The sequence below is a fragment of the Haliotis cracherodii genome, unplaced genomic scaffold (assembly GCF_022045235.1).
Source record: "Haliotis cracherodii isolate W230 unplaced genomic scaffold, xgHalCrac1.p SCAF_2, whole genome shotgun sequence".
Lineage (NCBI taxonomy): Eukaryota > Metazoa > Mollusca > Gastropoda > Lepetellida > Haliotidae > Haliotis > Haliotis cracherodii.
In genome coordinates, this window is record NW_027266275.1 from 56,276,449 (window position 1) to 56,299,841 (window position 23,393).

The following is a 23,393-nucleotide window of genomic DNA, read 5'->3' on the forward strand; positions in this document are numbered from 1 at the left end:
TCGCTCAATGCAATAAACCAGAAGTTGTTATCCAGGAGCTTGTATGTTTTCTGGTATATGTGTGTTTGTCTCCGTATATCTCAGTGTGAGTTTGTGTATTTGTCTCTGGTTATGTGTGCATTTGTCTGAGTGTGTGTCTGTATTTGTCTCAGTTTGTGTCTGTATTTGTCTGAGTGTGTGTCTGTATTTGCCTCAGTTTGTGTCTGTATTTGTCTGAGTGTGTGTCTGTATTTGCCTCAGTATATTACAGTGTATTTGTCTCAGTTTGTGTCTGTATTTGTCTGAGTGTTTGTCTGTATTTTCCTCAGTTTGTGTCTGTATTTGTCTGAGTGTGCGCCTGTATTTGTTTGAGTGTGTGTCTGTATTTGTCTCAGGTTATGTGTGCATTTGTCTAAGTGTGCGTCTGTATTTGTCTGAGTGTGCGCCTGTATTTGTTTGAGTGTGTGTCTGTATTTGTCTGAGTGTGTGTCTGTATTTGTTTGAGTGTGTGTCTGTATTTGTCTCAGTATGTGTGTATTTTTTTAAAGTGTGTGTCTGTATTTGTCTGAGTGTGCGCCTGTATTTGTCTGAGTGTGTGTCTGTATTTGTCTGAGTGTGTGTCTGTATTTGTCTGAGTGTGTGTCTGTATTTGTCTCAGTATGTGTGTATTTGTTTAAGTGTGTGTCTGTATTTGTCTGAGTGTGTGTCTGTATTTGTCTGAGTGTGTGTCTGTATTTGTCTGAGTGTGTGTTTGTATTTGTCTGAGTGTGTGTCTGTATTTGCCTCTGTATATTACAGTGTACTTGTCTCAGAGTGTGTGAGAGTGTGTGCATTTGTGTTTGGTGTCTGTATATATGTGAGTGCGTTCGCAGAAAGAGACCCAACAACGTTCGACATGGTCTGATTTTATTACATCACATAAATCAGTTTCATATATTATCACTGACCTATATATACAATACGTGTCGTACTGGTGTGTTCCAATAAATTAGACTGATAGTGACTACAGGGAAACCCTATTAATTGGACGGTAATGTTCCAAATGACAAATTATTGTTACGGATTTAAATGTCGATCTTCCGGGGTTTCTGGATTGGCATAGTTTCAATGCACTAACCTAATCATGACATTGTTTTTTTAGGATACTATACACATTTGAATGGAACTATGGACTACTGACAATCGGTATAAAGAGACATGAATCGAAGACACTGGTCACACGGTAGTTGATGGGCGAAGACATGTGTTGCTATAGAGCTTTCCCTTCAACACGACTGTTGTAAGCATCCACGGTTTGTGTTAATCTACTCAGTGAAATCTCAGCGTCCATTTTGGCAAATGATCGTAAATGATCATGTATCGCAAATACATAATGCATGAAAATAACAGATAATTGGTACATCCATGTTCTTAAATATGAGGATAATTTAACAAGTGCATCATATTCATTTATAAAGTCTAATCATCCATTAAGGATGCTATATGTACTCTTCCATGACCCCCATACGAATATATATCAAAGGTACTCATCGAGCGCTATTTCCAAGGGCTGCTTAATTCTGAAACGAGTTTTATTTTATCATGCTATTTGTTTTTCCCACAGTGGTATACTTACAAAAGAACGTAGCAAACATAATATTCGTGTGCCGAAAGGAACATCCATTGTGACGTACTTACGTCACGTGTTACTTTAGGTCTTTTGGTATGACTCGATGGCTTCCTATAAATGATATCTACCTTTAACATCGAAATGACAAAAGTCAAAAGTTTTCTATGTACGTCATGCATCCAGATTGACATAATACTATCTGCTGCATCTAAACGTTTAAAGTGCAACTGGAAGCCTTGTCAACCTCCCTTACGTCGATATGTTGTTTGTGATGATCTAACTGTATCGTCCCGGCTGAAGCTTCGTCGTTACCAAATATCGACAGTCCCCTTGTCTCGAAATACCCATAGCTCAACTGATGTTCGAGAGAGAGAGAGGGGGAGGGAGAGTATGGTTTTACGCCGCTTTTAGCAATATTCCAGCAATATCACGGCGGGGGACACCAGAAATGGGCTTCACATATTGTACCAATGTCGGGAATCGAACCCGGGTCTTTTGCGTGACGAGCGAACGCTTTAAGCACTAGGTTACCCGACTGCCCCCGAAAGAGGATGAGTGGTTATGGTTAAAGACCTCTTTGAACAGTATTTCAGTTATATCACGGCGTGCCAGCATGGTGTGGAAGCAAAACCCGAAGTCTTAAATAATCCACATTGAGCACGGGTTTGGTGCTGGCCATGAAAAACCTAGATCCAACATAATCTTGGCGATTCGGGGATTCGAACCTAGCATAAAAGATTCTGGCACGCCTAACATCTTCCCGTGTCAAGGGCGTCAACTGACTATAAAAGTCCAGTTTCCACATGACATTTATAGTCAGTGAACTCCCTTGCCTGGGGAAGATGTTAGGGCACAATTTATTAATGTTTGCGAAGTTACAAATAATACTGTGCCACTTTCTGTCCTTATTGCGACATTACATGTTACACCACGAAGGATTTTAGTCACAGAAATATGTCAGATATTCTAATTTAGAAAACCTAGCATGAGGTGGCAATTATATTTAGATCAAGAAGACGGTGATGGCTTGTATATCTTACATTATGTAAATAAAGAAAACTACCCCTTCAATGAAAATGACACTGTTTGATGGAAACACTTCCTGATTGTCTTAGCTTGTCCCATGTGATTTTCACAATGTACCATGCATTTCTATTTTATTGACTAAACCTTGAAATACACCTGTTGGCTGCTACGGAAGTGCGTTTCCTTTGTGAAATGTCAAGGTCATGGTACGTATGTAACACACTTATACACTGTTAAAATGCCCTCGTCGAAAGAACCTTTCCCTTTGACCTCTGTTTTCGCAGTTGTGACGTAGTCCTGTACGCTACCTCACAACGTGGGTCACTGTGAAATAAAAACACATTATTGTTGCTAACGTCGTTAGACTCAAGCTTGTCCTACTGCCCACGTTGTCGGTGTTGCAGGCGTTTTCTCTACAACAGGATATACATCTGATTTGTGTGACGCCGTAGCCGATGGCTCTGCAGCCATACTTGCATTCGGCGGTGCAGTCCCTGTTTATGCTGATTGTCATTCCTTTGACCGTCACGCGCTCCACCTGGAAGACACAAGGAATATGTGAGATATGTAAGTCATACAATGACATTCGGGACCACTCGTGTCATTCCGGGACGAGCCGAATTTCTTCTTGCAGCATTCGTGACCAACTCGTGTTATTCCGGGACAAGCCGAATAGCGACTCGTGCCCCTCTCGTGGCCATTTTCCAACCGGGTTCCGTCTTAGCGCAAACGGGCATACCTAAAACAATTGTCAACTCGTTGCGCAATGGTTCACATATATTTCCCCATATATCATTTATATTTCAGATGCAATTAAAAGCACATCAGGACATGCGAAATTATACAGTATGATTGAACACATTTAACTGTGTCTTGGGTATATTTTTAGATGCAAGACATATGTAAAAACAGAAATTATTTCTGAGGGATTCTTTGACAAAGAACTTAAAATCATACGCGCATTCTGATTGGTTTGTCGTATTTTCGCACATAACATTCCTCGATAGGGGGACGAGTCTTCTTGCAGGTTACGGAAAGGGGCGAGTGGTGACGAATGTTCTTGCAGGTGACGGAAAGAGACGAGTGATAACGAATGATATTATGGATGAGTAAGCCGTTCTATCACAGCGCGCCAACTTGAAGGAACCTCACCGCGTTCATTCCTATCGCTGTTTATTCCACAACGAGGCTCACGTTACCGTGCTATGTTTTATAACGGATCTCTTTCTATAAATCTGTACTATCTGGTTATACGTGCAGAAAGGGAATTCCATTGTTATGTATTGAGTTCACGTATTACTTCAGATCTTCCAAATTTAGGAAGGGTTCCCTGGCTTCCTTTAAAACAGGTGGAAAGCCGAAAGTGTTCACGAGAATGATGCTGCCCACTGTTGATAAAGGATCATAACTTGGAGCAATCTAGGATTCGAACCCAGGACTAGAGGAGCTGGAAGGACCATGGGATGCAACTATGCATAGCGAATTGCGATGCAGTATTACGGAATAATGGAAACCAAATGTTATACATAATATATCAATACGACTATTTAAACAATTTGCGAAAGCCCCTGATGCGTTTACTGGGAGAAAGAAGAAGCTATGTTGTTAATAATGCGTACAAAGTGTCAATTAAACCAAGTCAATTTCCCTACTTAAGAGGGGCGTTCAATAAATTTTGTAACTTTAACACAAACGATATCAACTTGTTGCGGGTGTGACACTAGTCATAACATCAGCTTGACATGTATGAAAACAAGTTCCAGACAATAAGTTAGATGTGATGGCTTCATTCATCCAAGGGTGGTCACAATCATTGATTCTCTCAAGCATGAACAACGCGCTGTAATAAAGTTCCTTACATGCTCCGGTTCACAAGTCGAGAATTGCACAGGCCGTCATATGTGAATGTGGATTCGAACACTTAAATCACCCACCCTACAGCCCAGACTTAGCCCCCAGTGACCATTTCCTGTTCCGGCAAATGGAATCTGCCCCACGTGGAAGACGAGGAGATAAAGGCTGCCACAGAGGCGTGGTTAGGGGGCCAATCTGCGGATTTCTATAAAAGTGGTATTAAAAGCTTGGAGGACAAATGGAATAAGTGTATTGAGGTGAATGGAGATTATATTGAAAAATAAAAGTGCAAAAGATATTCTGCGAGTTGGTCTTGTATTGATCATGAAGTTGCAAAACTAATTGAACGCCCCTCGTACGACTAAAGATAGGATTTAGTGATACAAATATAAATACCCCTGTGGCACTGACGGTAATTAACATTGATGTCTAGGGGAAAAATAACGGTTTAGTGACGTCAGTTTCTCTGGTGGCTATTGTACGAAAGGTATCTCATATCACAGTTTTAGAACTGTTACCTTATCTGTGTTAAAAACTTACTTACTGTGAGAAAATGTTTTCCATCAAATTATGACAAATGCGGTAGTATTATGTTTCGGGGGTCAGATGTGCCCTGACCTCGACCTTCACTCACAAATGATTGTACCAATAGGGCAATATGTGATGATCTTATTTTCTAGCGGTATGTATATCGTCAAATCAGGACTAGACAAACTATAGGTTAATATCATGAGCAACGATCCAAGCCATCTTAAAACTATAACAGATAAGTCTCTTAGCCTGGGAGGGGCGGTCGGGTAGCCTAGTGGTTAAGGCGTTCGCTCGTCACGCAGAAGACCCGGGTTCGATTCCCGACATGGGTACAATGTGTGAAGCCCATTTCTGTTGTCCCCCGACGTGATATTGCTGGAATATTGCTAAAAGCGGCGTTAAACCATACTCGCTCACTCACTCACTCTTAGCCTGGGCACCTGATCCCCGGTTTAGTGTGCTCTTACGACAAGCGTGGCGCACTGGACCAGAATCCTTACGAGTTCCTTATACACTCATGCTTTTTTGTATGGTCGGAATTTTACAATCGATTCTGCATTTGGCAGAGATGTCTTGTGAACATGTAAAGGCTTTATTTACTTAAGAAGCTACATTTTTCACAGAGAAGTTGATAGAGGGCTTGTTATGTATTATATAGTTCCTTAAACTGTAGCAGCAGCGTCAAAGCCTGTCATCCACTAACACGTTGGAAGAGGAAAATGTCATCATTAAAGAATGCTACTCTGCCAACACAAGGACAGGGATATGTGCAAGAGTATGGCCATACAAGAAGTATTTTGCGGTATCCGACAATAGAAAATCTAATTCCGTGCCATGCCGTACAGTTGGGTATCAATCACTTTTACTTAAAGGTATTAAAGACTTTTAATTTTCCTGTCACTTAAAAACTCGAACATGTACTTTCAATACAAATACGTCAAATATTGTCATTAGGTCATATCAATCAGTCTTTGAAGCGTGTGTGAGAATGGATTTTAGATTGATTTTAAAGGTAGGGTGGTCATATCATGGTATTGACCAAGTTTAAGATTCACAAATAATATTGCCTGTTTGAAAATCGAAATCGCCGCCGTCATACAACTGGGATACTGCTGAGAGCGACGTTAAACATCAAATGTACACATGAAAATTGGTCAATTAAGTGGTGTTTTAACTTTTACTCCTAAAGTGACACATTTCCCGCATTTTATAGTGCAAAACGAACATGGAATGAAAAATCCATAATCTCTTTCAGAGAGTGTTTATGTACATGTTGAAAGTCATACTGAATGTCGTCAAAAGAGAACAAACTATTTTCCCGACACATATAATACAATGTTGCCTCTGTTCAGTAACCTTTGCCAGCCCTGATTATGTCTAGATAAGTTCTAAGGCACTTTCTGTCATTACAGGCGTATCTGGAATAGAAAGGCAAAAAGTTTGCTTACACAACCAACATTTCCTGTAGATGTGTTAAACATAACAAAGTGTTTTTTGGACCGTATAAAACAAGGGCAGTTCTTTGCTAATTGAGTTTAGATCTTCATAATGCTCTACAAATAATGGGAACGTTCGATTGCCATTAACTTTCCCCGGAGAAGTAAGTCAGTTCCGTGATGTCCTCGTGCAAAATGATCAATCATAAACTACAAGAAAGCCACGCTAAATGCAGATAACTATTTCTGTCACAGAAACAACATTTGTCAGAGAAAATATTAGTTGAAATTATACACCTTATTTCATGTATCGATTATTCATTTAATTCAAAAGAAAGTACACACTTGAAAATTGGATTTGGCCCAAAGATTACAAATGTTATCAAAACGTTACTAGGCTGAAAGCAGTCTCCGAAACACTGCATACGTAAGACCCCCAAACAAGTAAGATACAAGAATCAAATGCATCGATATCACCATCGAAAAACCCTTTCTTGTTTGTTTCACCAAACATGAGTGCTTACATTCTTTAGCCCAGCAGTTTATATGAACTACATCGGTCAACGATTTCAAAAATGCCAATATTATTTGTCAAAGTACCTCTCATAAGTTAGACTGAATTGATTAAAGAAGGTGGATTCGGTTTCAATGAAATGACATTTGATCAAGTAGAACTAATGAACCTAATTCAGATAAATATATCAATTAATTATTCACGATAATGGAGGTCTGTTCGACCAGAACGTGAATAATTCCTAAAGGCGATAGGTATCAGATAATTCAAACAAAACATTACTTGGACACAAGGCGTACCCTTGCACACCGGCTGACCTGAGCTGGATGACAATTACATGGTTGAGATCCATTTCCTATACAAATCACTAATCAATGGAAATTGTATCGATTTCCTACGCGTTTCAATTAAATGGTATTGGATCGAGAATGCAAATAACGGTAATTGTATATTGGACTGGTTCGGTATGTGTGGTGTATTTCATTTTCGCAAGAATTAAAAAAGAAAAATCTATATCTATATTTGGATGAAAAGTGAAAAAGTCTACAACATAAACATACTCATTATATTTTTCATTGAAATCAGTTGCTAGTTTAATGATTTCAATAGTATGTTGACGGTTATTAAACCAACATGGGGAATAGTATATTTTTTTATACTGTTAGGTCAATTATTGACCAACAAATTACAAACCTTCTCAAAACGTTACATAGCTGTAAACACTCGATGTAAACTTAAGGTCCAAGACACAACTATGCTTCCCGTATCAATTACACTACTATCGAATAACCATTTCTTGGTTGTTTCTTTTTAACCACCATCACCCATGGGTGTATACTTTCTTTTCCCCCGCAGTTGATATCCAGCAAGATGGAAATAATATGTTAATGTCACAGTAATGGGATCATACAATACACTGTAAGAAAATTGGACTATGCATCATGCAATGTTTATAAGACATCTGTCTTCATTGCACCATTATAGCGTTAAAGTCACTATAAGCCATCATCGTGGCCGATGTCCAAGATACATGGATAAACAGTATGAAATTATACTCTTGCATAACTCAGTATTCCTTTATACAAGTTTAGCACGGAAACTAAGATAAGCCTGTTTTATCAATATTATTTACAATCTAACGTTTAATGTAATACATATGCTTGGAATAACGGATTGACGGAGGGTGCCAGTTTTGGAATAGTCTCTTCTGCCATGTTGATCTTAAAATACCCTGACGGAAATTTGAACCCATTCATAGATACCCACTCGCGAATCATGGTTAACCTTGGCTCGCAAAACAGAAACCCGCCCTTCAGGTGATAGTTGGGGATGGGTCAGCGGTAACGCTGCTGTGAACAGAACAACACGTAGTGATGCAGGTCTTTGGTCTTAACGAAAAAGGATTTGACTAGACACATAACCAGGGCAAATCTGAGACTCGAACTCAAATTCATAGGTTTCTGTCACGTCTAAGGGAGGCAACTCAGAGCAGCGATTTGTAGTGTCACAGATGACTGGGTTACCAGTGCCCCCGATCCAGTGACAGCTGAGGTAGCTGTATTGATGTCAGCATGTCCATAACAGAAATTTTTATTTTAGTTATTTGAGGCCCAGGAAGACCACTTATCCAGAGTGTCAGGTCCTTAAGCAAATATTAACTTTAAACGCCCAAAACAGTTTGACTGTATATAATAAAACAGGACAGGTGAAGTGCGAGAGCAAATATTTGAACACTTTGCGTCGATATCCGTAAAAATAGACCCGGGCCTGACTCTATCTACTTAATCATCATTAAAGCCGATCAACTTCTTATCGATTAGTAGCCACGATTTGGATAGCAATTATAGCAATGAGAAATGAGCCAGCCACATGTGAAACACTGTTCTACCATGGTTACCTGTCCAGGATCATTTAAACGAAGTGCAGATTACCCCATATGGTTAAACGTAACTGCTGTGAGGTCATACGATTCAATCAATGCCATTCGCAAGGGTCTCCCTTGAGACGAGGAGTTGCAAACACATGGTCAGGCACTTAGTGTCAATACATGTTTCCCTTGCCCGCTTCCACCGCAAGGACTTATCAACCACGATAAGTGGGGAATCGTGTCCAGATAGTTGCGAGATACACAAACTGGTGACGCTTTTGTTTTCGTTGCGTTTTTCCATGTCACAGACGCTAAACTGGTCCCCTAAATCAACCTGTGCTGTGCTTGACATGAGTGTGCAGTAATGGAATTGCTTTAGGTTTAAGTGCACGCAACTGCAAAGTCAAATATGTATTGCATGTCTGGTAGTAAATTAAATAAATGCGATACAATCGAATCGTTCCATGTTGTTATCAAGAACAATGTTGTGTTTTGTGAAGCTCAAAGTACATGACAAGATCCAAAGTAATATAACATATAGTACAAATCAATATAGGGAATCGCATTGTATTGTCACATTTGGAAATGTCCTCCCAATGTCTACATATAACCTTTTGGAAGCTTTGCTAAGATTTTGAATGTTGTAACCTTGGTCAAAAATCTTTTGAGTAAGAGTCGCATGACACTCTCTGAACCTTTCGTGGTAAGAGCATGTTCGATTGTACCTCAAACGTTGTGGGATTTAGACAAAGGCCGAGCTGATGGACTATTGTTCGACAAAAGGGAACGTTCAGGTCATATCTCTTGTCATACAGTTGCGTGGCCTTACAGTCTAGAAGTAACGGGTAACGCCGGGGTTGATATTAACTATAATGGTTCCGCAATAAGTGACGGGTTATAACGGATTGTTATTAACTGTAATGTTTTGTATTGTTCTGCTACATGTAACGAGTTATAGCGGATTGTTATTAACTGCAATATTTTGCATTGTTCGGCTACATGTAACGAGTTATAACAGATTGTTATTAACTGTAATCTTTTGCATTGTTCAGCTACATGTAACGAGTTATAACGGATTGTTATTAACTGTAATCTTTTGCATTTTGCATTGTTCGGGTAAATGTAACGAGTTATAACAGATTGTTATTAACTGCAATGTTTTACATTGTTCAGCTATAAGTAACGGGTTATAATGGATTGTTATTAATTGTAATGTTTCGTATTGTTCTGCTACGGATAATAACGGATTGTTACCGCTTACTGCTATGGTTAAACCTTCGAAGAGGGGTATAGTGCTGACAAACCTTGAAACCTGTGATTCGAACCCACGATCATAGATCATGAATTGTTATTGTTTTTTTCTTATTTCTTAAACGATGCATATCCCTGGCCCACAAGAGCACTAGTAACACCTTCTCTATTGAACCTCACACTGAAGGTGACATACATGTCAATTTGTTCTTACGAAAGAGGATTCCAACGCTACCTTAATGGCACGATTTAGTGTAATGACACAGAATCAAGAATTGATACCAAGACTGTGGACATGTCATAACACCATTACACTGTAAAATCATGATACGACGCGCCGGGCCAAAGAACATCGAAGGATAATCATATATTTACGAAGGGTGGAAAGTGATTCAGAAACAAGTGTGGCCTGAGCCTTTATACGTCTACAATACTTTTGTAACTTACAATTACATTGTAACTGAAACTAATGTTCAAGGTGACTGCATCTGATGATATTGTAACCCTTGTAGTCTGGTTTCTGTGTAGCTTAACGATGCACTCGGCAATACCGGAAGACAAACCGGTGATTGATATTATGAGCACCAATGATGACACGTGATGACAAGGGGAATGATGACACATTATCAACCAAGTCACCGAGCCTGACTACCCGATCCATTAAGTTTGTTTGTTTGCTGTTTTACGCCGCAGCTATATGACAGCGGTCTATAAATAATCGAGCCTGGGTCAGACAATCCAGTGATTGACATCATGAGCATCGATCCACGCAGTTGGGATACGATGACAAGCTGAATCAAGTCAGCGAGTCTGACCATCCGATCGCGTTAGTCGCCTTTTACGACAAGCATAGTCGCCTTTTACGACAAGCATAGTCGCCTTTTACGGCAAGCATTGGTTGCTGAAGATCTGTTCGCAGCCGGATCTTCACGGATGCGATCCATTTAGTGTCCTCTTACGACAAGCATACGTTGTGGGCCAACCCGGAACGCCTACGAGACGTAGCCTGGTGAAACGAAATGTAGCCTGATTAAATTGTAAGCCATCGTGTCGCAAACCCAGGTTTGAAGCCAATTGTTATAACACAATCAATTCTCACGTATCCAATTTCAAACATAATCTTTACATAGATGTATTTCATTACATATCAAGTGTTTATCCATCGTCAAGTTCGTCACTTTATTGATGCATTTATTGTTGAGTTGTTTGTTTGTTGTTTAAAGCCGCACTCATCAATATTCCAGCTATATGACAGCGGTCTGTAAATAATCGAGTCTGGATCAGACAATTCAGTGATTGCCATCATGCGCATCGAGCCCCGCGATTGGGATCGATGACATGCATCTACCAAGTCAGCGAGCCTGACCATCCGATCCCGTCAGTCGCCTCTTACGACAAGAATAGTCGCTTATTGTTGAGTGTTTTCAGTCGTTATTTATGAAACATACGATATCTCTCACTGACAATAGTTCACATTTGTTAAATTACATGGGATTGAGTTGTCTAATAAATCGTCTCAACCTGTCAACCTGTCCATTAAAACACGTAAATCATGTGAATAAAAAAAATAATCAATCAAACTGTATTGAATGATAAATAATTTATTGGACCGCTTCCCGACTGTTTGTAATGAAACCGATACAATGCATATGCTTGTCGTTTGAAAATAATGACATGGCTTTTTGCTCGACTAAAATAAGATCATATTCATGGTGAAACAAACTGCCATGACTCACAGCACAGTGTTTTCTTGCCCGGGGATAGTGACACAAAGGCTACGAAAACAAAAAAAATTTAGTAGTAAGTACTTCATGGACTTATATTACCATAACAAGACTTTAGAATGCAAGCTATGTACTATTAACTTGGTAGAATGGTTTAGAATGCAAGCTATGTACTATTAGCTTGGTGGACTGGTTTAGAATGCAAGCTTTGTACTATTAGCTTGGTGGACTGGTTGAGAATGCAAGCTATGTACTATTAGCTTGGTGGACTGGTTTAGAATGCAAGCTATGTACCATTAGCTTGGTGGACTGGTTTAGAATGCAAGCTATGTACTATTAGCTTGGTGGACTGGTTTAGAATGCAAGCTATGTACCATTAGCTTGGTGGACTGGTTTAGAATGCAAGCTATGTACTATTTGCTTGGTGGACGACTTTAGAATGCAAGCTTTGTACTATTAGCTTTGTGGACGGGTTTTAGAATGCAAGCTATGTACTATTATCTTCATAGAATGGTTAAGAATGCAAGCTATGTACTATTAGCTTGGTGGACAAGTTTAGAATGCAAGCTATGTACCATTAGCTTGATGGACTGGTTTAGAATGCATGCTATGTACCATTAGCTTGGTGGACTGGTTTAAAATGCAAGCTATGTACCGGAAGCTAGGTGGACTTGTTTAAAATGCAAGCTATGTACTATTTTCAATACACTTCTTATATCGTTAGTGAAGCTTTTCAATTCCAGTCAGGAAGAAGTTTTCTGAAGCCAATCTGAAATACCCATTCACGGCAGCTTTGAGGTCATCGTTGTCGTCATAGCGCTTTCAACGAAGGTGTTCTTTCAGTTTAGGAATCAAGTGGAAATCACTTGGTGCCAGGTCTGGCTAGTATGGAGGGTGAGGAAGCTCTTCGAACCCACCTTGTCGCACAGCAGCCTTTGCAAGTCGATGTCAGTTCTTTTTTTCCTTACGGTCAGAATTTAGAAATTTGGCACCCAACAAGCAGATATCCTATTCATCTGTAAATGTTTATGAATAGTAGTTTCAATGGATTACATGACTTGGACCTGTGTTTTCCTCAAGTTCAGCAATGGTTATACGTCTATAATGACAATATCAGTTTTTATATCTCCTAGATTGAACTTCATTGATGGACGTCCAGACCTTGGGTCATCACCAAGACTTGTTCTCCCAGCCTCAAACATAGCTGCCCAACGTTTAACAGTGGAATAGCTAGGGCACTTTCCTCCATACTAAATAACAATAACTAAATGATTGCTCGGTAGTTGTTTTTTTTCCATTTCTGTGTCCATTTTGACCCCTATCTCGTTCAACCCGGGCGAAGATCCGGGGTAGAATAGGTTTCACCAACCCATGCTTGCAGTAAGAGGCGACAAACGGCATCGGATGGTCAGGCTCACTGACTTGGTTGATGCTTGTCAGCGTATCCCAATTGCGTGGATCGATGCTTATGATGTCAATCACTGGATTGTCCGATCCAAACTCGATTATACACAGACCGCCGTCATATGGCTGGAACCTATCATGTTCAACTCACTAATACACAAACAACCTCAAAAGACCAAATCCACTTGCAATGAACTGCTCAAACAATGCACAACATTAACTACTTCGTTATGGCCCTAAATTATTGACCAGCTTGTATTGACCTTATAGTACTCATCTGTAACTTAACGGCGTGGTTTACCTAACAGTACTTGTCACAGTATGGCTTACCTTACAGTACTTGTCTGTAGCGTGACCGTGTAGCTTACCTTACAGTACTTGTCTGTAGCGTGACAGTGTGGCTTACCTTACAGTACTTGTCTGTAGCGTGACAGTGTAGCTTACCCTACAGTACCTGTCTGTAGCGTGACAGTGTAGCTTACCTTACAGTACTTGTCTGTAGCGTGACAGTGCCTCAGTGGCACGGCAGTAAGGTTACTCTGGCAGGGCGTGAAGGGGTCCCAGTAGTTGTTGCTATCCTTCGTGTTCTCCGCACAGTCATAGCAGGTCAGATTGTTGATGAACTGATAGGTGGGAGCAACTGTTGCTCCGTCACCTGAAAATATTGCAAATGAATTGGGAAGAATCACAATGCCAGCATATAAAAGATGACCTCAATAAAAGCGACAAAACCCTTTCCTTTTCCAAAGAGTCTATAGCACAATTCCGGCTATATGACAAATATGTGTTTATGAATCATTATCAAATAGTGATGATACCAGGTGTTCGCGAAAAGGTGAGGCGTTCGAATACGACGTTGGACCGTCAACATGTTACATACACAAGCGGTACGGCACACAGGGCTCCTAGTGCTGAAGTGTTGTGATTTGTGAGTGATCAAACAAATATCTACTAACAAGAGGCCATTAAATGAAAAACAGTGATGACAATTAAAATGAATGGATGATCCGAAGTGGTGTTCATGAAAAGGGTAATCATGTTCTACCCTACAGGTATCAACCGCCATATGTGCGTGCGTGCGTGTGTGCGTGCGTGCGTGTGTGCGTGCGTGCGTGCGTGCGTGCGTGCGTGCGTGCGTGCGTGCGTGTGATTGACCTCTCCTGGCATTTTACTATAATGATTTTGCAAAAGATCATTGATTTTCTAGTAGTACATAGTTGATAAATTCATATCAGTGATTAGAGACATGTTTAGCATTTTCGGACAGCCCGATAGAAGTCCCATCTGCAAGATTCTTTACCGGTGCAATGTTTGGTATTTCACACTTAATACGTTTATTGAAATAACCATAACAGGAATTAAATAGATATAATCAGGTTTGGATTATTGATTTTTCAGTCACAGAATTGAATGTTTGTGTTACTTTGTCAGGAAGGGCCCTGAATCTGCGGTATTGGATGACAATGTGGAATTGAGTTGATGTTGTTAAATAATCATCCACATAATCACATCGATTGCACATCGATTGTGAGGCCAAATGATAAAATAAATATTGCAACTTTATATCTGCCCACCATTGGACGTCAGGGTTTTGCTGCAAAGTTGACAGTGGTTGGAATGTCTAGATATGGCTGTCATGTGGTAATCTGTGAAGCTGTTTATTCAGTGTAGAGAGGCCACAGAGGTTATCATTACACACGAAAGCGCATTTTAAAACACGTCAAAATATAAGTTTTAAATACAAACATATACGAATATACCAATCATGTGACAACACATTTATTAAAAGAAAGTATAGATGAACATATTTTGCAAAGACGTTAATAATCATTATGTCCCTTGATATCATTAACTCTTATTTAATGACTTCATATTTGGGAAGGTTGTCTACACATTGAGAATATACGTTTTCCTAAACATATTATTCAAGGGGCTTTGAAGAAGGAACTAAAGCACATTTCCTGTACATCTACTTCCCAGACGTCTTGATGGTTGGGCGTCGATATTTGGCTGAAATATTGTAACCTATTGAATGGTTTAACTTTTTGATAGTTAGACATCGGGTTTTTGGGTACAGTGTTGCTACATCTTGGTGGCTGGATGTGAAGATATGGTTGTAATGTTGCTACTTCTTGGTGGTTGGACGTCAAGATGTGGTTGTAATGTTGCTACTTCCTGGTGTCTGGACGTCAAGATGCGGTTGTAATGTTGCTTCTTCTTGGTGTCTGGACGTTAACATGTGGTTGTAATGTTGCTACTTCTTGGTGGCTGGACGTCGAGATATGGTTGTAATGTTGCTACTATTTGGTGTCTGGACGTCAACATGTGGTTGTAATGTTGCTACTTCTTGGTGGCTGGTCGTCGAGATATGTTGTAATGTTGCTACTTCTTGGTGTCTGGACGTCGAGATATGGTTGTAATGTTGCTACTATTTGGTGTCTGGACGTCAACATGTGGTTGTAATGTTGCTACTTCTTGGTGGTTTGATGTCCAGGTATGGTTGTAATGTTGCTACTTCTTGGTGGCTGGACGTCAAGATGTGGTTGTAATGTTGCTTCTTCTTGGTGGTGTGATGTCAAGGTATGATTGTAATGTTGCTACTTCTTGGCGGCTGGACGTCAAGATGTGGTTGTAATGTTGCTACTTCTTGGTGGCTGGACGTCAGGGTGTGGTTGTAATGTTGCTACTTCATGGTGGGTGGACGTCAAGGTGGGGTTGTAATATTGCTACTTCTTGGTGGTTGGACGTGAAGATGTGGTTGTAATGTTGCTACTTCATGGTGGGTGGACGTCAAGGTATGGGTGTAATGTTACTACTTCTTGGTGGCTGAACGTGAAGATGTGGTTGTAATGTTGCTACTTCATGGTGGGTGGACGTCAAGGTATGGGTGTAATGTTACTACTTCTTGGTGGCTGAACGTGAAGATGTGGTTGTAATGTTACTACTTCTTGGTGGCTGAACGTGAAGATGTGGTTGTAATGTTACTACTTCTTGGTGGCTGAACGTGAAGATGTGGTTGTAATGTTGCTACTTCATGGTGGGTGGACGTCAAGGTATGGGTGTAATGTTACTACTTCTTGGTGGCTGAACGTGAAGATGTGGTTGTAATGTTACTACTTCTTGGTGGCTGAACGTGAAGATGTGGTTGTAATGTTACTACTTCTTGGTGGCTGAACGTGAAGATGTGGTTGTAATGTTGCTACTTCATGGTGGGTGGACGTCAAGGTATGGGTGTAATGTTACTACTTCTTGGTGGCTGAACGTGAAGATGTGGTTGTAATGTTACTACTTCTTGGTGGCTGAACGTGAAGATGTGGTTGTAATGTTGCTACTTCATGGTGGGTGGACGTCAAGGTATGGGTGTAATGTTACTACTTCTTGGTGGCTGAACGTGAAGATGTGGTTGTAATGTTACTACTTCTTGGTGGCTGAACGTGAAGATGTGGTTGTAATGTTGCTACTTCATTCTGGGTGGACGTCAAGGTATGGGTGTAATGTTACTACTTCTTGGTGGCTGAACGTGAAGATGTGGTTGTAATGTTACTACTTCTTGGTGGCTGAACGTGAAGATGTGGTTGTAATGTTGCTACTTCATGGTGGGTGGACGTCAAGGTATGGGTGTAATGTTACTACTTCTTGGTGGCTGAACGTGAAGATGTGGTTGTAATGTTGCTACTTCATGGTGGGTGGACGTCAAGGTATGGGTGTAATGTTACTACTTCTTGGTGGCTGAACGTGAAGATGTGGTTGTAATGTTACTACTTCTTGGTGGCTGGACGTCAAGGTGTGGTTGTTATATTGCTACTTCTTGGTGGCTGGACGTCAAGGTGTGGTTGTTATATTGCTACTTCATTGTGGCTGGACGTCAAGGTGTGGTTGTTATATTGCTACTTCATTGTGGTTGGACGTCAAGGTGTGGTTGTTATATTGCTACTTCATTGTGGCTGGACGTCAAGGTGTGGTTGTTATATTGCTACTTCTTGGTGGCTGGACGTCAAGGTGTGGTTGTAATGTTGTTCTTCTACAGAAATGTTGAACTTCTTGATGGTTGGATGTTAGACATTGGCTCGAATGTCGAACTTCTTGATTGCTTCAATGTTTGATACAATGTGGTAACATCTGGATGGACGGGCGTTTACCTTACTTACAAGCAGCAGAATCTCTGTACTTGTACACAGCAGTCGTAATTCAAAATTAACATATCGTTGTTATTAGTTTCATCCAAACCAGTAAGACACGCAGTATCGTGACACTGGAGTTTTGGGTTCACCACCCACTTAAGTGTCTGGTTTGTTTACAGGTTGATTAGTTTGTTTGTTGTTTAACGCGGAACTCAACAATATTCCAGCTATATGACGGCGGTATGTAGATAAACAAGTCTGGACCAGACAATCCAGTGATTAATATCATGAGCATCGATCCACGCAATTGGGATCGATGCCATGCATCAACCAAGTCAGCGAGCCTGACCACCCGATCCCGTTAGTCGCCTTTTACGACAAGCATGGTCGCCTTTTACGGCAAGTATCGGTTGCTGAAGACCTATTCTACCCCGGATCTTGTTTACAGGCCGCCATCTGTACTGAGTATTGCTGTGCGGCGTCAGGCAATAAAAAATTATTTTTTTACTAAAATTGTGTGAATCGTGGGTGCTACCGGTAGGGCAGGTCATACCTATCTTTTACGCGAACACCTGGTGTCATCACCTGGTCCATTCATATAGTTTTCACAACTAGTGTACCCATTACGCCAAATGGAACCTGATTAGGTGGATAATCTATACTGATTATTCCCTTGCATTGACTATTTATATATAATGCAAAAATGTAGACGTGCCTCAGTTAAAGTTAAAATATCCTAATAAATTGAATGAATCGAGGTTCATGGCATGATAGTAAGTTGAATGATAGTAAGAGATTGAAGACATTAGATTTACAAACTTGTGTCTGATTGATTTCTATGATATCGTTGTTCCTAAACGGTGAATATGCTTGACAGACCAAAAGAAAATGATACTCATGTTCGGCATGGTCAAGTCTAAATCTGACACAGTAAGGACAATAATCACCTGTTCTCATCCCTATTTCCAGTTAAGAATAAGTACATTAGTGCGATTGATTAAACTAACTATTAAGAACATAAATATTCATGGTATAAACTCTCTTCCCTTCAGCCTCAAAAGTGCACCAAGTACTACTGTGCTTAAGTCTGGACTAAAACATATCTTTGTGAACGCCACAACTGAAAGTGTATATTTTTATTTTCTTACTGCCCCCTCTTTTGTATATATGTACATATGCTGAATTTACGCACTGAGCATGTCCCTCGGTGATGTGGATTTTGCGCTCTACAAATAGCTTTATCATTATCATCATCATCATAATTATAAAACTACGTCAGTAAAGGATCATCTGGTAATTTCAAATAAATTTAAATATATAACAAGTTTTATACCTTATACTGCCTCAATACATTCCGTCATTCGGAATGTAACGTTAGCATAGTGTCTATGTTCGTGGGGATTTCATCATCGCTAGAATCGTCATTCATCTGCCGATATTGGAACACAAAGTCTCACACTGTCTTTCCATATATTTCATATCTACAGGAGAAGTCATATTGTCTATCTACCTGCTTCAGCAAACATGTGTTTACATCTACGAATTTTAGACAATCTACCTACTTCCTCTGTCACATGTCTGTCTATCTACCCTCTCTGTCAACCTGTCTGTCTATCTACCCGTCTCTGTCCACCTCTTCAGGTTACGCCTGTCTGTCTCTTCTATAGACATCCGTGACATACCTGTAAGTAGTCGCCCAGCAAGGATGACAGCAGCGAAACACGCCCTCACTAGTGACCGGTGCAGTAACTCCATGTTGTAGGTCCTCTATTGGCAAAGACGAGGGAACATCCACGGTAAAACCATTTCCAGAAGCATGTGTAAATCCTTCCCTTTAGAACCTTCCACAATCACATATAACGACCCTGTTCAGTTGATTATAAAAAGTTACAATGCTTCATGGTTTGAATGTTTCCTCGTCACGCTGTGTTTAGATGTGTTTATGCCAATGTCCCATTGCTGAGATTCCCGCGAGAGTCGCTTTGGTGACGTCACAGTCACTACCCCCGTTTCATACGATCTCCGCTATGTAGCGCGTCTCCGATGCCCGGTGATTGTATGATTAATTCACGAGACAAAGCTCGGTACACGTGAATCCTTCAAGCGGAAAGCTGATCAGTGAACACGGGCAGCAACTCCTCATCATTTGCCGAGGATGTGAATGGGATCTCCTAGCGGCCCACCATCCGGAAAATATCTACATCTCCCATCCCGTTTAGTTTGTCCTGGGAGAATTGATGGCGAACAAGCTGTTTAGAAGTTGTCACTGAGACACCATCTCATTTCATCTTGAGTTTGGCTCACTTTTTTAACGGATACTGACACGTAGTTACACCGCCGATTGCTCAATCACGTTAGGGAACAATCCATACCTGAGACTGAAATAGTCACGCAGAGAGACAACAATTTGAAGTCTCGACGTTCCAGATCAGCAGTTCTTTACTGATATAAAGCATTGGAATGTGTGGCCATTGTATCGTGTTGGTTGTTTTGTTTGGAGGCTGATTAGAAAATGTTCTGACAGGGGATATTTTCACTGGTGATTGATAATGTGCTACAACCGGTGTGTATTCATTGCCCTGGCGACGGGTCTGTCGTCTTTCAATTACAGCCATGAAATGAATCTCATTTGCATAATGGCACTTAACTGTTAGACGGAAGGACTTCCGTTTTATAGAGTACGCAAAAAATGCAGTATCGCATTAGCTACTTGGCTGCTTGTTTCGGTACGTACCTGTCATGGCAGTTGCTTCTGCGAACGTGTACATTTCGATTCCTGTCGATAGCTGAAGTGTTTGTCGACAGTTGATAGGACATAATCCGATATGTTACTGACAAATGGTATTGACAATATCGACACGGAGCGGTGACGGGATATAAATTCTATATTTGTAAGGAATCGAGTGTTCCAGAAAATGCAATATTTCCAGAAGTTTGACTCAAGCGGTAGTACAGCTCCGTCGGAAAAGTCTGTACACGCCTCTACTTGCAATATTTAAGTAATTGGCTTTTTGTGACAGTAAATATAGATTGATTGATTTCATGTTCATGAAAGTATTACGCATTAGCTTAAATCAAAACAGAAATGGGTATTGTGATGCTACAACGCATTATATTAGTACTCGTGGGTTCGAATCCCAGAATCTCCATGATCATGATGGTTGGTTTGGTAGCACTTCACCAATGACCACACATGTCACCAAAGTTATACTCTTCGTATTGCCATCCCATAATAAGCTGACACATTTTTCCATAAATAAAAGAAAAAACAAACAAGGTTACGCCCAACCAACTCGCTCACTTAATGACCAAAACAAAATTTGAGAATGTTTATCACTTTTATATATATGACGATAGGTTTACGTCGCATGTTATATATCTGTCGATAGAAGATGGACTTGTTTTTGTTTGTTTGTTTGGTTAACACCGCAATCAGCAATAATCCAGGTATATGAGGGCGGTCTGTAAAAAATCGAGTCAGGACCAGACAATCCAGTGATTGACATCATGACCATCGATCCACGTTATTGGGATACGATGACATGCATCAACCAAGTCAGGGAGCATGACCACACGATCCTGTTAGCCGCCTCTTACGACAAGCATTGTCACCTTTTACAGCAAGCATTGGTTGCTGAGGACCAATTCTAACCCGGAATCTTCACGGGACTGAGGATCGAACGATCGATACTCAAACTGTAAATAACGCTTACGGAAAGCCACGGATTGCTGAAAAGCCACGTATATGCGCCATGGGTATGCTGCAAACAGGAATGGGGTAGAAGCGAAGTTCATGGAAACACAATATCATCTCTTTGGAGACGTTATGTACAGCAGGGCAACACTCATGACTTGTCAAGGGCATGTCTTCCACGTGTTGCGTTACGTTAAAAAGACAACCATATTGAATTGGTGCAACTACGGAATCGATACTAAACTACCATGTTAACAGGTTGGACAATTCCAAGGTTGATACAACGTCACATGCCCAGCTTCTTGGGTTCAGAAAACAGGACTGGAGCAGTATACTGTTCACATATGAGCCCAGGTTTGATCTGGACAGCTCTGATGGTCGTTGGAGGATATACAGGGGTCCAGGAGAACGATTTAGCTACGCTTGTGTTACTCGGCATCGCTAGTTTGAGGGTGGCAATGTAATGATATGGGGCGGAATCATAACTCAGGGAGAACACAACTCATTGTTGATATCAATTTGACGTACGCTACCGGGACGACATCGTTCGTTATGATGTTCTACCCTTTGTGCAAATGCAGGGACGTAACGTCATGGCCGCAGCAGGATAATGCCCACCCACAGACCTTTTGGGGCAGCATAACATTGCTGTACTGCTCTCCAGACCTCTCCCCCACAAAACATGTGATAGAAGGAAGCCTACGACAGGACCAGAACCAGCCGGTGACACTAGCTCAGTTGGACCAGTCATGGGTTGATATTTGGAACAATATCCCCAAGGCTGTTTTCAGTCATCTGGTGTCGTCAATGCGCCGCCTCTCCAGACCTGTATCAACGCAAATAGTGGCCACACCCGATATTGACATTGTTAATTGAGATGTCACACCACCCCTCTTTTAGGGCGTGTATCTCTGTCTCCAGTTAACAGATATGGGTTTGTCAATACATTTGTTATGACAAAACCTGGATCAGATGAATAACCAAATATTATGTAGTTATTCTTAATAACATATCATTTGGCACTTTATATGAAGCACAATTACTTTTTTCCGCTGGTATATATATCTCATTACATTATCGAGTTCACTTTCTGAATTTCAATATTTAAACCGGATATGTAAATATGTTGTTTGCTTAATGTGGAATTATTCTCTGTGGCGTTCTCTGCAAGATCTACACATCCATGCAACACTAAGTATACACTTGAAAATTGGATTTGACCAAAACATTACAAACGTAATCAAAACGTTTCAAGACTGAAAACAGTAACAGTAACACCCAAACGTAAGGTCCAAAACTCAACTACGCTATGCGAATCAAATACAACTCTATTGAATTTCGTGGTTGTTTTATTTTCAGCTACCATCTAACATGGGTGGGTACTTTATTTTACCCGGCAGTGTAGTCTCAAATACGTATTATAAGCCAGTACTTGAATAGGTGGGGCGGTCGGGTAGCCTAGTGGTTAAAGCGTTCGCTCGTCAAGCCGAAGACCCGGGTTCGATTCCCGACATGGGTACTATGTGTGAAGCCCATTTCCCCCGCCGTGATATTGCTGGAATATTGCTAAAAGCGGCGTTAAACCATACTCACTCACTCACATGAATAGGTAACACCTATATATAACAGTTTAATAATAGTTGTTTTTATACATAAAAATGATGAGGTCTAACTATAGAGTTTCCCCGTGCTTGCGCCCTCCTCACAACCCAGGTAGCTAGCATACCAACGCTATAAGTGGAAATCAATTCTAAATGCCATTATGTCGTTTGGGGGATCCTGTCAATATGGCTTGAATAAAGTTGGCGGCATATTTCGCTGTTAAATGAATCTATCGATAATTACTATTGATTCCGTGGTCAATACCACCTCCCGAACTGCTACCCGGCGACCGTTAATAAAGTTTTATCAAGGCCTGTCCAGAAAGGATTTTCTTTATTATTCCCTGTCAGGAGAACTTTATTGTGTCAGGGTGTATCCTGTGGTGTTGCTGGAGAGATACCTTGGGCAGGTGTCGCGGTTAGAAAACAATGTGTTAATGCAGGCGTTTGTAGTCAGCAATATTACAGCTATGTGACGGCGGTCGGATGCGTTTAATAGGGCAATGGGACAGGCCGATACAGGTTAAATGTGTGAGTATTGATCCACACCGTGTGGGTGTGATGGGACACTACGTCAGCAAAGTATCGCTTACATGATCAGGTAACTACATGTACTTTGTTTGTGGAAAAGGTGCGGTGTGTTCTGTGAGGCGTATGTTGTGTTGCATAGTGTGCAGCATGGGATACGTTGTGGGCGGTTTGTGGTTCGGGGTGTGCGGTGTGCCGCTTGCGAGATGTGTGGCTTACGATGTGCCGTGTGCCATGTGCTTCTTGCGATGTAC

General features: G+C 40.8%; 1 protein-coding gene across 1 annotated transcript; it reads right to left on the bottom strand.

Annotated features, from left to right (window-relative positions):
* Nucleotides 1-900: 900 nt before the first annotated feature.
* On the bottom strand, nt 901-19,628 carry LOC139469310 (uncharacterized). The gene is made up of 3 exons (XM_071251450.1): nt 18,999-19,628; nt 13,678-13,850; nt 901-3,152 (listed from the first exon to the last, which is right to left on the bottom strand). Exons 1-3 carry the CDS (start codon nt 19,069-19,071, stop codon nt 2,919-2,921), a joined length of 480 nt encoding a protein of 159 aa, XP_071107551.1. The 5' UTR covers nt 19,072-19,628; the 3' UTR covers nt 901-2,918.
* Nucleotides 19,629-23,393: the final 3,765 nt, after the last annotated feature.

Bases quoted from the DNA above. Each gene is read 5' to 3' on its own strand.
- LOC139469310 (XM_071251450.1), bottom strand. From the start codon at position 19,071: ATGGAGTTACTGCACCGGTCACTAGTGAGGGCGTGTTTCGCTGCTGTC. The intron at 13,851-18,998 runs GTATGTCACGGA...CAATATTTTCAG, and splicing joins TGCTGGGCGACTACTTACAG to GTGACGGAGCAACAGTTGCT. The intron at 3,153-13,677 runs GTAAGCTACACT...TGTGTCTTCCAG, and splicing joins CTACAGACAAGTACTGTAAG to GTGGAGCGCGTGACGGTCAA.